At 42.6% G+C, this 14205-nt stretch overlaps 1 protein-coding gene across 1 annotated transcript; it reads left to right on the top strand.

Annotated features, from left to right (window-relative positions):
- Positions 1-3142: 3142 nt before the first annotated feature.
- Positions 3143-4075, top strand: LOC142202883 (olfactory receptor 11L1-like). Its single transcript, XM_075273281.1, has one exon. The coding sequence runs from the start codon at positions 3143-3145 to the stop codon at positions 4073-4075; it is 933 nt and encodes a 310-aa protein (XP_075129382.1).
- The last annotated feature ends 10130 nt before the right edge of the window (positions 4076-14205 follow it).

The raw sequence follows: 14205 nt of genomic DNA, 5'->3' as shown, positions 1-14205 counted from the left end.
TTTGTCTGCTGAGCATTTTGGTACATGCTCAGTATTTGGCTGCATTTTTAGGAATGGCAGGCAGGTTGGTAGTGGGACCTGTCATTCCACCCCCCTCCAGTCCACACTTTGGGATGTTCTGGCAGCGACTCAGCTGCAGAGAGTCTGCTCATCAAGGGAGCTTAAGAAGCCAGCTCCAGCAGCAGACTTTGGGCAGAGCTTGGCTGGAAAGCCAACATATTTTTGGAGCTGTGTCCTGAATGATTTTACTGGCTTTTGGATTTCTGTTACTCTAGGTGAGGTAACCTATTCTATGTTCAGTTAGAGCCTAGCCGGGCAGGGATTTATTTTTGTATTGTTTCCTTTTGTTGCTGCACTGTCTTTTTGAGAGAAAATAAACTCTACCTTTGTTTTGGACTAAAAAAACTGGACTTGTGTGTCTATGCCACCCCACCTAGCAACCCCAGACCCTGACAATACTCATTGACAAATATAAAATAACGCAGATATATATACACATACTATATATACTATTACCCCCATTTGGAAGCTGCTGTTTGTACCTTTCTCCAGTTGCTGAACAAAAGTGTTATCCTGTTCAACTGCATCTCTTGGCTTCTGGAGTCATGTCTGCTTCACCATCAGGGCCCTTTTGAACACCATCACACCTAGTCAGAGAGGAGAGGTCCCCTCTCCAACTGGAAGTGCCCCGTGGGAAACTACTTCCACCACTACCATCCAGGTAGTGCTGCAGGACCCCCCTCAGTCGAGTCCGGCTCAGGAGTTGGGCTGCGGTGTGCAGTTTAGTTTGCTTGGCCTAGCATGTGGCATGTCATCTGCCACTACTACTCCCATCCTCCAGTTTCCTCCATCTGGGTTGCGGCACCGAGTCTGTAGATGTGTACAATAAGAAGCAGTCTGCCACCCCATCCTTCCATTACTGATACTACTGGTTTCTTTATTTGTAATTCTGCCAAGAATAACTATACAATAGTTCATCATCGCAGGACCCCCATTTTTGAAATTACATACCTCCAGAAATAAATTATCAATAGAATTAAAGAAGAGAAAAATCTCAATTCCCACTGCCTCTTCATTTGCAAGACTTGCTGTTGGGTTGTTTATGGTTTTTCTTCCTCTCCCTGGATAGAATCAATTAATATTAAGTGGTCCCCAAGAACCTAAGAAAGAATATAAGCTAGCAATGTACACTGTAGTATATCGCATCACCCAAAATGGGTTATGTAATATTTTTTTCTTTTTTATGGCTAGCTTTAAAATAAATTTACCCTTTAGCCTGTATTTGCCTAGGATCCTCACTTTGAAAGGCAATACTGTTTTCAGACAGAAGCTCAGTGAAGGTGTATTATGTGTGCCCTTCTCACAATTCATCCAGGCATGAGTACATAACCACTGGTAAGTGAAACATACTGGCCAAATTCAGGATATATTAAGATACTGGTGAATTACTGGGACATCATACAGACATGAATAAAACACTCATTTTATTTATCAAACTGAATTTCAGGTAACCCAAAGATTCTTCCAAGGAGTTCTTATTGGCTGTGGCATGGGACCAGGGCCCTCTTGGCTGTTGGGCCATGTACTGATGCAGCCAACCAACACGTTAGAAAATAATGTAATAGGTGAAATAAGTTAAATTGTAATGGACTGTCTTATTACCTGTGTGTGAGAAGCAGAAAAGGCAAAAGAATTTGGAATACAGAAGTTGGTGTCAATGCTATTGTCTTAAAAAGTGCAAATAAGGGCTCATGCACACATGTATCCAAGTTGGGGGCAGAACTGATCACGGAATGCAGTTGGATGACACTTGGAGTGACGTCCCAGTATCATCAGAGTGCATTCCAGTCTGTAGCGCTTCCGGATCCATTCTGTACTGATAACACAGAGCAGAATAGGACCTGCTCTTAATCATCAATGTTATAAGAAGAGAATGGAAGCCTCATAGACCTGAATGCATCACGGGATGCACTCTGATGCCATCCGACTGCATTCCATGATGAACTCTGTCCCCCAACTCTGACTGCATTTTAGCATCCATATTACAGATAAACGTCCTGGCCCATCAATTGGTCTAATGGTCTATGTAGCTGCATATTAGCATCCATATTACAGATCCCTAGACCCTTATCTAAATGAGGTTTTAAGTTTTTCTGTAGATTGTGAGCCCCACAATGTACTTTTTTTTTTTTCCTATCAGTATATCTTTGTAGAATGGGAGGAAATCCATGCAAACACAGGCAGAACATACAAACTCCTTGCGGATGTTGTTCCTGGCAAGATTCGAACCCAGGACTCCAGCACTGCAAGGCTACAGTGATAACCACTGAGCCACCGTGTTTTCCCACATTTTAAGTGCTGTGATAGTTTTATGTTTCTATAATACTTTGCAAAATCATCTATTGAAGTGGTCACCAGATTGTCCAATTACCAATATTTCAGTTTTTTTTTTATATTTCATGGATATCCTAAAACATTTATATTATATCATATACATAAAAACCGTGTGCGTAGATTCTGTAACTGACACATTGGGGGGAAATTCATTATCCGAGCTACGCCAGTTAATCCCATCTACACTATACTAATGTGGATCCCATTTCATGCACCTACTGTGCACCACATCCCCAATTCTCTGCCTCACTCGCTGCTTTCTCAGGACGTGGGTACAGCAGGGCAGAAACACCTCGACATAACATTGATTATAATTCACAACAGTTTTCTGCCATGAGTTATACTGGAAATGTACCCCAGTTACTGACTGGCATAGATTTTCAGTCTGGCACACAGGCATGCAATTGATTTATTATGACATCAGAGCCTCTTGATAAATCGGGTGAACCTTACACTTGTGGGGACATTGAAGACTAGTATGTGAAACTGCAGTCTTAATAAGTCTGTCCTATTCACTTGAAACACCTTGCATGTTATCATAAACGTTGCATAGTATTCTATCAAACACGATGTATCTAATACTTAATAATTAACTCAAATTTGCACTCATTTGCAGTAAAATCCTTCTTGCAATTTTTTTTTATTTTTTTAATTGAAAAAATGTCAGTTTGTCTGACTTGTGAAGTTACATTGTCACTTTTCTTGATCTCTTTGCAGGACTTTAACATCAAGATGCCAAGTGGACAAAATGAGTACTAACCACAGCTCTGTAACAAATTTTATTCTCCTGGGTTTCTCCCTTGGCAGACATTTTCAACTACTATTATTTATATTGTTTCTAGTTATCTATTCCTTGACTTTGATGTCCAACCTTCTAATCATCACCCTAGTGACATCCCAGAGATCACTTCACAAACCCATGTACTTCTTCATCGGAAACTTTTCTTTCCTAGAAATCTGGTATACTACTGTTACTGTTCCTAGGATGCTAAAAGATTTAGGAACTGGAAATAAAACAATCTCCACCACTGCATGTATTTCTCAGTTTTATTTCCTGTTCTTTCTTGGAGCCACACAACATTTTTTATTAGCTATAATGGCTTATGATCGTTTTTTGGCCATCTGCTATCCTTTGAGATATGCCAACCTCATGTGTAGGTCCACCTGTGGCAAGCATGCAGCATCTTCTTGGATTGCGGGTTGCCTATCAATATGTTTGCCAGCTGCCATGATGTCACGGCTAGTCTTCTGTGGACCAAATATGATTGACCACTTCTTCTGTGATTTCAGTCCTTTGTTACAGTTGTCTTGCACAGATACATGGCTGAATGAGATTATATTTTCTGTCGTGGCTTGGACAGTAATACTTGGCTGCTTTTTCTTTACTTTTATGTCTTATGTTTCAGTAGTTACTACGATCTTGAGAATACCGTCTTCTCTTGGCCGTCAAAAAGCATTTTCTACTTGCGCTTCTCATATAGCAGTTGTTGGAATATTTTTTGGCACAGTCATTTTCATGTATATCCGTCCAAAAGCTAAGAATTCTTCCCCAATTGACAAAGTGGTCTCAGTGTTTTATTCTGTTGTCGTTCCCCTTCTAAACCCAATGATCTATAGCCTAAGAAACAAAGAAATGAAAAATGCTCTTTGGAAAGCTGTGAGTAAATTTAAGAGAACATAATGAATACACCTCCATTATAGTTCCACTGCAGAGTTTGGTATAGTGACAAATATATAGAAAAATAGTTAAAACCCATTATAGCCAATGAGGTCTATCAAGATCCATGCGTGACCATCATAACATTGATCCATCCAAGGCCTGGTTCACATCTGCACATGGGTTTCTGTTTAGGGAGTCTACTTGCCCCCCCCCCCCCCATCTACTGGAAGTATACAAAGTTTGACAGCAAGCAGAGGTCTAGAAGACCATAAGGAATGGATACAGAAAATATATTGTAAAATGATATGAGTTTATTGAATACAAAGAATAACATTTCCTGAAACTGAACAGCATTTTTTCCTAGTTCACCTTGTAAACCACAAAGATAATGGGAGGAAAAGCAATATGGGGGTTCAATGGTTAGTTTTGGCGGTTTTCACATGAATGCATTTTAAGTTCCCTATAGCAATGTAAGCTCTTTTCACCACAAAGAAACGGAGGAGCTATCAAACATGACATAGGCTAGCGTGAGAATAAATTACATGATTGTTGAAATCAGTACACAGAGCAGTTCACACAAGTATATTCACAAGGCAAAGTCAGGAGGTGATCCTTGTCTTGGCCAAAGAAAAAAGTATTGCACCAACATTGCACTGTGTAAACTGGTTCTATTTGCATTTTGATAAATAGTTTATTTGTATCAGTATTTGTAAAGCTAGTCATACACAAAGTTGGCCACACACAGACTTTTGTCAAGTGACATGGCTGATTTTGGCTATTTTATCCGGTGATTGGGTATAAGACGCACTGGACTATAAGACGCAGGATAAGGTTTTAGAGGAGGAAAATAGGGAAAAAAAAATTTGAAGCAAAAACTGATAAAATATTTAATATATGGGTGTTGTAGTTTTGCAACAGCTGCAAGGCCACATTGACAGGTGACCCTGCAGCTGTACGGGGATGCATAGAGTGTTTTTTTTTGCGGGGCCAGATGTACTTTTTAGTTATACCATTTTGGGGAATGTCTATTTCTTAGATCACCTTGTATTGAAAAAAAAAAACAGGAGGTGATTTAGAACTTTTATTTATTTCATATTTTTAAAGTTTTTTTTTGTTTTGTTTTTTTTTACTATTTTCTTCCCCCCCGGGGGCTTGAACCTGCGGTCACTTGATTGCAAGTCCCATAGACGGCAATACAACTGTATTGCCGTCTATGGGACATTCTGTGTATTAGTATTACGGCTGGTCATAGAGACCAGCCGCAATACTAATATAGCCGTGACAGGCCTGGGAGCCTCATTAGGCTCCCGGCTGTCACCCGAACAGGTCGGCTCCTGCGATATCGCCGCGCAGGAGCCGGCCTGCAACTTCAGAGGTACGGGGCCGGTGGGGACCGGCCCCGGGGGAGAAGGGGCCACCGATACTGACCCGGCATCCGCTGTACTAGAGAGGCGGATGCCGGTGAGGGATAGACGCTGGCACAGGTGCCGGGGCCTGAGACATCGCTCCTCTGACCTGCCTGAAGCCAGCGGTGGGGGGACGGAGGAGCGGAATAGCATCGCCGCTGCTGGCTTCATGCAGGGCAGAGGAGCGCAGTGATGTCTCAGGCCCCGGCGTCTATCCCTTGCCGGCTTCCGCCTCTCTATTACGGCGGGTGCCAGGCGCCACATTCAGACTATAAGACGCACCCTTCTTTTCCCCCCAAATTTTATATACCAAAAAATACGGTATATTAAAAAAAATAAAATAAAATGACCTTTGACAGCAGAATAGATTGCCAAAATCAGATGAGTCGTGTATGAAATGTTCCTCTGGCTGAAAATAAGATGTTTCATAGCAGTCCAGAAGTGGCTGATGCCAATCAATTTGTAAAGACTTTTTTTTTTGATTGGACATTTCAGTAGTTAAAGGGATTATATCATTAAAGGGATACTAGCATTAAAGCAACTTTTTTTCTAATTACCCGGTCGGAATAGCCTTAAGAAAGGCTATTCGTCTCCTACCTTTAGATGTGATCTCCGTCGCGCCGTTCCTTAGAAATACCGGTACTTACCGGTAAAATGAGATCCCATTGACTTGAATGGGTGCCGGCATACACGCTCTCCCCATTGAAATCAACGGGAGGCTTTTTACCTATTGCTTTCAATGTGATACGCATGTATGCCGGCACCCATTCAAGTCAATGGGATCTTTTTTTTAGGCCGCTCACTTTGAACGAGTTTTACGTTCAGAATGAGCGAGCGTAAACTGCGTGTGAAGGCTCCCTTCTGCTGCGATCTCTGTCTTCCAAATTCCTGTGTGTCTACATAACCTAGGTGTTAATAGATTTCTAGCATTTGTAGTTTCTGTGTACAAGGAGACGGATTTCAAAACTGAATAGGGGTGAAAGCACAGAGCTCACAGATTAGGTTTACACCTCAGCATGTCAAGCAACAAACCCTAATAAATTGTAATGTTATTTTTTGGTTAGTGAAAGCCTAGTACACTGTATTAGGGACATTGATGATCAAATAGTGCTGAGTTATAGGGAAAATTAAAATTCAGCTAATCCAAGCAAAATTGGCAGAGCAACTTTAATATGTGTATGGTATAGCCATCTATATTTATTTTAAAATATGATTTTTATTGAAAAGAGAAAACAGAGAGAAATTTTACAATGTAAAAAACAGTTACAAACATAAGAAAAACCAACAGAGGTCCAATCAGTAGAATTACAAGGCTGGAACTTCGGATTGCAACCTAAGTGAAGGGGAGTCACAAACATAACCAAATAAACAGAGACCAAAAGGCCAAATACACAAACGCTACTGAAGCACCAATTCTACGAGAAGACAGAAAAGAGGAAAAGAACCACATGGTATAGCCATCTATAGTCACTGGGATGCATTGCAGGCAACTAAGAAGTTTCATAAATGGTCAGCGAGCCAATAAATGTAGGACCATGTTTATTATCTAGACGATTAACCTTCATTTCACAGCACTAGTAGCTCAGTATGATGTTTATTGGCTCATATTCTGAATTTCTCAATGATCAGGCTTTTACAATATATCAAAACACAGTTTTGAAAAAAACATGGGCCAAAGAAGAGGGCATCCATTTTACATAGACTTATTAGGAAAAATGTTTTCTGCAAAACAGAAAAACATACTCAGATTGTTTTATATAGACTTCAGTGATCAAACAAAAAACAGAAGCCTGTTTTTGTTTTGTTTTTTCTTCAAAATGGGCAGTAACTGCATTGTTCATGTGATGTGAAGCAAGCCTTATTTATAAGTGTCAATGTCTTTACCAACATGCAGATAGTTCCCCAAGACATACAGATTTTACATTTCTGCTAGCACCACTTCTACTGACAACTGGAACTTAAAGAGTAGGACAATTTTAGGGAAACCAGAGCTGTAGAGACAGTATCCCAAACCACTAAGGGCTCGTTCACATCTGCGCCCGGTCTCCGTTTTGCAGGTTTCCGTTTCCTGCACAAAACAGAGGCAGGAGAAGAAAACCTGCAGGACTCTTTCTCACCCATTCATTTGAATGGGTGAGAAAGCTGTCCGGCCATGAGCGTTTTATGCTCTCCGCTGCAAAACAGTTTTTTTTAAATCCAGACACGGAGTCGGACATGCAGTACTCTGTGTCCGGATTTTAAAAAAAATGGTTTCGCGGCGGAGAGCATAAAACGCTCACCGCCGCTCACGGCCGGACCCGGTCTGTGGGTTCCATCTTCTTGCATGCAGAAGACGGAAACCACAGAACGGAGACCCGAACGCAGGTGTGAAGCTTGCATCACTCCTATTTTTCTATGGCCAGTATTCTTCATAAATGGCTGACAGCAGTGGTCAGCCAGTAGAAATAAAGATCCTCTAATTCACAAAAAAAAAAAAAATCCTATTCCCACTTTGCGGTAAAAACTGCAATCACAGCCAATCATGTCAGTTATATCTACGGAAACGCCGGTGGTTTCCCCATAAGTATAATTGTATCAGAAGGTCCACAGAGGAAAACTCCATGACCTTTCTGTTTAAAGCACTGCAGGAAGAACCGCAATGTGTTCCTGCCGTGGTGTTTCCCGCAGCTCTTTATAGCTGCTGGTCATGCTATGGGGTCTTAGGCGTAATCAGTTTTTGTAAGCTGTCTTAAGATCACAAAAACTGAATAAAAAAAATAAGTTATTTCAATGGGTTTTTAATACAGTCCACTGGTGTGTGTTTTGACCATTTCCACCGTGTATCTGCTCTTTTGGACAGAGACCAAGGTCAGACTTGCAACACTTTGTCTCCATCCAAAAATAATGGGAACACAACAAATCACATTAAAACCGTGTTTTCTTTTTTGTTTGTTTTTTTTTAAAAATGTTTAGGTCATTTTTTTTTCCCTCTGCACATGCTCAGAATGAAGAAGTGGGGGTATAAAAAAAAAAAAAACTTAAAAAAGTTTGGCAAAAAACTGACAGACGGTCTTTTTTTTTTTTTTTTTTTTTTACCTACACTCATTGACTAAGGCTCCGCGCGCTATACATTAAAATCAATGGGAAGCTTTCTAACCCATTGATTTCAATGTGTTACGCGCATAAGCCGGCACCCAATGAAATCAATGGGATCTGTTTTGAAGCGCTGCGCTCTGACACGTGTATACGTGTCTAAATGAGCGGTGTGTTACTCTGTGAGAACGGAGCCTAATAAGTCTTAAAAGATGGATTTGTGAAGCCGCTGTGTAAGGGCGGGTTCACACCTGTGTCCAGTCTCCGTTTTGTGGGTTTCTGTCTTCTGCCCACAAAATTGGACAGGAGACAGAAACCCAGCAGTCAGTGTCGGCCATAAGCGTCTTGTGCCTCTCCGCGGCGAAACCGTTTTTTTTAACCACACATAGTCCTGCATGTCCAACTTTGTGTCTGGTTTAAAAAAAAAAATGGTTTCGCCGTGGAGAAGCAGAAGACGGGCGGTGAAAACTGCAGTCTCCTGTCCAGTTTCTTGGGCAGGAGACAGAAACCCACAAAGCAGAGACTGGGTGCTGGTGTGAACTGCCCTTACTGGAATCTTTTCGTACCAAGCAGTTTTGGGGTTTTTTTCCACTTTTTTTTTTTTTTTTTAATGGTTTGCAAACAGACGGATATCAGGCATAAGAGTGAATCTAGTGTAACTATACATCTAATTATACAAAATTAATTGTATAAGGGGGGGAAACACAGTGGTTCAGCAGTTAGCACTGCAACCTTGCAGCGCTGGAGTCCTAGGTTTAAATCCTGTCAAGTGCAACATCTGCAAGGAGTTTGTATGTTCTCCCCGTGTTTGTGTGGATTTCCTCCCAAACTCCAAAGACATACTGATAGGGAAAAATGTAGATTGTGAGCCATATATGGGGCTCACAATCTACATAAAATTAATTGTATAATTCAAAATAGTCAGTCAATTTATTTCTTACCCAGTTTGTAACTTTTTTTGTCGACTCCCAAAGCAACAAAAACTGGTCCCGACTCCATAGCCCTGGAGGAAACATTGGGAGTGGTCTATCCTATTTGAAATTTCCTTGAGCTGCTGATCATTTAGGGTAAGTTCACACAGAGATTTTTGGTCAGGATTTTAAGGCCAGGCCGCCTCAGGGTCTGGTCCAAAAAAAAAAAAAAAAACCATCTGAACTTACCCTTATAGATTCACAAAATCACCCCTTTACTTTCTGGCCAGAAAACCTCTTTTTGCTTCAATTTCCATAGTGATTCAGCCCCAGGGGTGAACCTTCCCCTTTCGCTGCCCGATGCTTAGCGGCATTCGCAGGCACGGAGAGGACCTGCTCTCTGCCTGAGCGTGAGGGGAGGCTGCTGCAGCGCTGCTCCAATGGCCTCCCCAATCCACCACGCGGTGCTAAGCCAGTCCAGGACAGCTTGTCCTGGACTGGCTTAGGTAAGCAAAAATGCTGCCCTCCCTGGGGCCCTGGCATGTCACTTTAGGTCGCCTCATGGGAGGTGCGGCGCTGCTCAGCCCTGCCAGCAAGTTACTGTATGGTAATTTTATTGGTTCTTTCACTCTAAGCTTTAATCACACTTCACTGCACAGTTCCCAAGGCTGGCGAGTCAGAATCTGGACAGCTTTGGGTGGAGTCAGAAAAACAGTTACCAATCCCAGCTTCAAGATAAAATTATTATTTGAAATCATGTTATAGAACTCTCAATACTGTAAAACTAATTAGATTAATAATGTGTTGCATATTAAGGGCCCCTTCACATGGAGTTTATGCTCCGTGTATTCTGTCTACGTGCTATGTATTCTGTACATTTTACACGTGTAAAAATACACGTGTAAGATGTAGTTAGCCATTGAGTTCAATGGCTTTTTCGTATAACGCGCATTTTTTTGCGCGCGCAAAAAGACGAGTGTTATACGAACATGCATGGCTAACTACGAGCGCTCCCCATAGAAATGAATGGGCTGCTTTTTTTACTACGAGCACTCCCATTGAAGTGAATGGGAGTGCCCGCGTGTACGGCTCTGAAGGAGCAGAGCTAGCCGTACATGCCAGCACATCCCATTCACTTCAATGGGAGTGCTCGTAGTGAAAAAAGCAGACCTTTCATTTCTATGGGGAGCGCTCATATGCCGGCTCCCATAGAAATGAATGGAACTTCTTTATACGCCGCTGATTCTGAACGTGTTTTACGTTCAGAATAAGCTGGCGTTTACGTAGTGTGAATGAGCCCTTAGATGTGCTTAGTGTGCCAAAAACCCAAGAGAACTTCAGATAGAAGCTAGTGTAGATTTGAGCTGCAAGTCATACCAGTTTCTGGCAGAAAATAGGGGGGGGGGGGGGGGAGTGGGACACGGAGTGCAAATGCACAAACTTATTAATTTGGTGGAAAAAAACAGCCATGTTCCAAAATTCATAACCTTTATCATCATACATCATATTTTAGGCCAGATATTGGTGTAACTATAAGTAAAGAATTCCAGCATTCCAAAGATTAAGTGAAGTGATCAATGTTACACAAGATTGTGATTTTTTTATTTTTTTTTTTTAAATACAAAGTGGAAGTATACATGCACCTCTACTTTGTATGGAGGGGGAAAAAAAATTCAAGCTTGCGTAACACTGATTGAAGTAATCACTTCACTGAAGGTTTGGAGTGCTGGAATGCAAAAGTCAGTACAGAGTGCCGCGTACAAATGCTTAAGAGGACCTTTCATCAGATTGGGCACAGGCAGTTCTATATACTGCTGGAAAGTTGACAGCGCGCCGAATTCAGCGCACTGTCGGCTTTCCCGATCTGTGCCCCGGGTAAAGCGCTATTGGTCCCGGTACCGCTTTACAGTCAGAAGGGCGTTTCTGACAGTTAGCCAGGGACGCCCTTCTGCCCAACAGCGCCTATCGCACTGTACTGTGAAGCGGGGAGGAACACAGCTCATCCATAGACGAGTGTTATCAGGAGAGGGAGGGGGCGTTCCTCCCCGCTCCACAGTACAGTGTGATAGGCGCTGCTGGGCAGAAGGGCGTCCCTGGCTAAGTGTCGGAAACGCCCTTCTGACTATAAAGCGCTACGATACCGGGAACGATAGCGCTTTACCCGGGCCACAGTTTGGGAAAGAAGACAGTGCGCTTAATTCAGCGCACTGTCAGCTTTCCAGCAGTATATAGAACTGCCTGTGCCCGATCTGATGAAAGGTCCTCTTTAAAGAGGACCTGTCACCACCTGGGACACATGCAGTTTTATATACCGCTAGAAAGCTGACAGTACGTTGAATTCAGCACATCGGCTGTCACGATCTGTGCCCCCAGTGAAAAGCTCTTCACCGTCCGAAGGGCATTTCTGACAGTCAGTCAGGAACACCCTTCCTCACAGTAGCGTCTATAGCGCTGTACTGTGAGAGGGGGAAGAACGCCTCTCTCCTGATAGTACTTGTCCATAGACGAGTTCTGGAGGGGGTGTTCCTCACTGCTCAGCATCATCGCTGGGTAGTAAGCAACACTCCCTCTCATAGTACAGCGCTATAGGCGCTACTGTGAGGAAGGGCGTTTCTGACTGAATGTCAGAAACGCCCTTCTGACAGTGAAGAGCTACGGTACCGGCACCAATAGCTCTTCACCTGGGGCACATAACAGGAAAGCAGATAGTGCACTGAATTCAGTGCACTGTCTGTTTTCTAGCGGTATATAAAACTGCATGTGCCAAAACTGATGAAAAGTCCTCTTTAAGACTGGTGTAAAATATATAACAAAATCCACCATTGACTAACCTATCCTAGATAATAACTGATTCAGCTGTGCAGATGCTTTAGTCCAGGTCTGGGAGGAGATTCTTCAGGAGACCATCCACAACCTCATCAGGAGCTTGCCCAGGTGTTGTAGGGAGGTCATACAGGCACGTGGAGGCCACACACACTACTGAGACTCATTTTGACATGTTTTAAGGACATTACATCAAAGTTGGATCAGCTTGTAGTGTGTTTTTTTTTTTTTTAACTTTAATTTTGGGGGTAACTCCAAATCCAGGCCTCTATTGGTTAATAAATTTGATTTCCATTGATGATTTTTGTGTGATTTTGTGGTCATCACATTCAACTTTGTACAGAACAAAGTATTCAATGAGAATATTTAATTCATTCAGTTCTAGGATGTGTTATTTGTGTGCTTCCTTTATTTTTTTTTGAGCAGTGTACATCTAGAAGTGGCTCTCTTGCTCTGCAAGGACGTACAGATCAGCTCTGTTAGAACAGACAGGAGGCAATATTCCTCCTGAAACTACCGTATATACTCGAGTAAAAGCCGACCCGAATATAAGCCAAGGCCCCTAATTTTACCACAAAAAACTGGGAAAACTTACTGACTCGAGTATAAGACGAGGGTGGGGAAATGCAGCAGCTACTGGAAAATGTCAAAAATTAAAATGGCCGGAGTTTTTGGGTGCAGTTGTTGCTGGGCGCTGGGAAAGGGGAGGGGGTGTTTTGTGGTCTGTCTGCCCCTTCCCTGAGCTTCCCCCCCCCCCCCACTTGGAATTCAGCCTGGCTGAATATAGGGTATCTGCAGTGTTCCTTATAACCCCTTCCTGACGGAACAGGAGCACTGCAGATCCCCTATATTCAGTAGACCGGGCACTTTCAGACACAGGGATACCTAATGTGTAAGTGTCATTTTATACTCGTATATGTATTCTAGGGAAAGAAGTGATTTAGAACATTTATTTTATTTATATTTTTTTTAAATATTTTTTTTCACTATTTTATGTGAGATTCTGTACATTAATATTGTGGCTGGTCATATTTCCCATTCCTTTTGAAGCCATTATTGGCCTTGGGGGGGGGGGGGATGCAGCTAAATCTGCAATGAAAAAAATAAAATAAAAACAAAGGTGAGTTTCCACAAAGTGGGGACTCAGCCATAAAAAAAAAAAATTCAGTAGCACCTTGTGCTATTAAGGAGGATCTTTCAGGTCCTTGGTCACCTGCAGTTTTAGGGTCAGGTCACATGTGAACCGGCCGCGTGGGTTTTGACACAGAAACGCGGCGAGCACGTGTCTCTCTGGTGAAAACCCGCCTGCCACAACCATCGCAGTCGCGGCTTTCTCCTCCTATGTCGGCTCAAATGAATGAGCCAACATAGGAGGGAGCCTGAAGATAGGACATGTTGTTTCTTTTCTCCACTAGCAGCAGCCCGCGGCTAATGGAAAAAAGTAGCCCGGCGGTCTGCATAGACCACCATTGTAAAGGGGCCGATTTTGAAGCGAAATCCGCCTCTTTGACCACATGTGAACTAGCCCTTATATACAACTAGAAAGTTTCCAGTTATGTGTCCTGGTGCAAGAGATATCGGTCAGTAGGTAGTTCCTGACAATCTAGCCAGGCTGTGAGGAACGCCCCTCCTTGACAGCACTTACCCATAGACTGGTACTGTGGAGGCCATTCCTCACAGGTTAGTGTTATGGCTGGGCAGTAAGGAACCTTCCTCTGACCGTAAAGCACTATCAAGAGGGGCGTTCCTCAGAGCCCAGCTAGAATGTCAGGGGAGTTCCCTTCTGACAGGGAAGAGCTATCAGTAAGGGCACCAACATCTCTTGCACTGGGGAACATAATGGGTAAGCAGATAGCCTACAGTGTGTGTACTTTCTAAAACTGCATGTGTCAGAAAGGTCCTCTTTAAATAAAAATTAAAGGGGTTGTCCCATCACAAG

This window comes from Leptodactylus fuscus, chromosome 1 (assembly GCF_031893055.1).
Source record: "Leptodactylus fuscus isolate aLepFus1 chromosome 1, aLepFus1.hap2, whole genome shotgun sequence".
Lineage (NCBI taxonomy): Eukaryota > Metazoa > Chordata > Amphibia > Anura > Leptodactylidae > Leptodactylus > Leptodactylus fuscus.
Note: the sequence above shows the minus strand (reverse complement) of the source record. Positions and strands in the feature narration are given on the sequence as shown.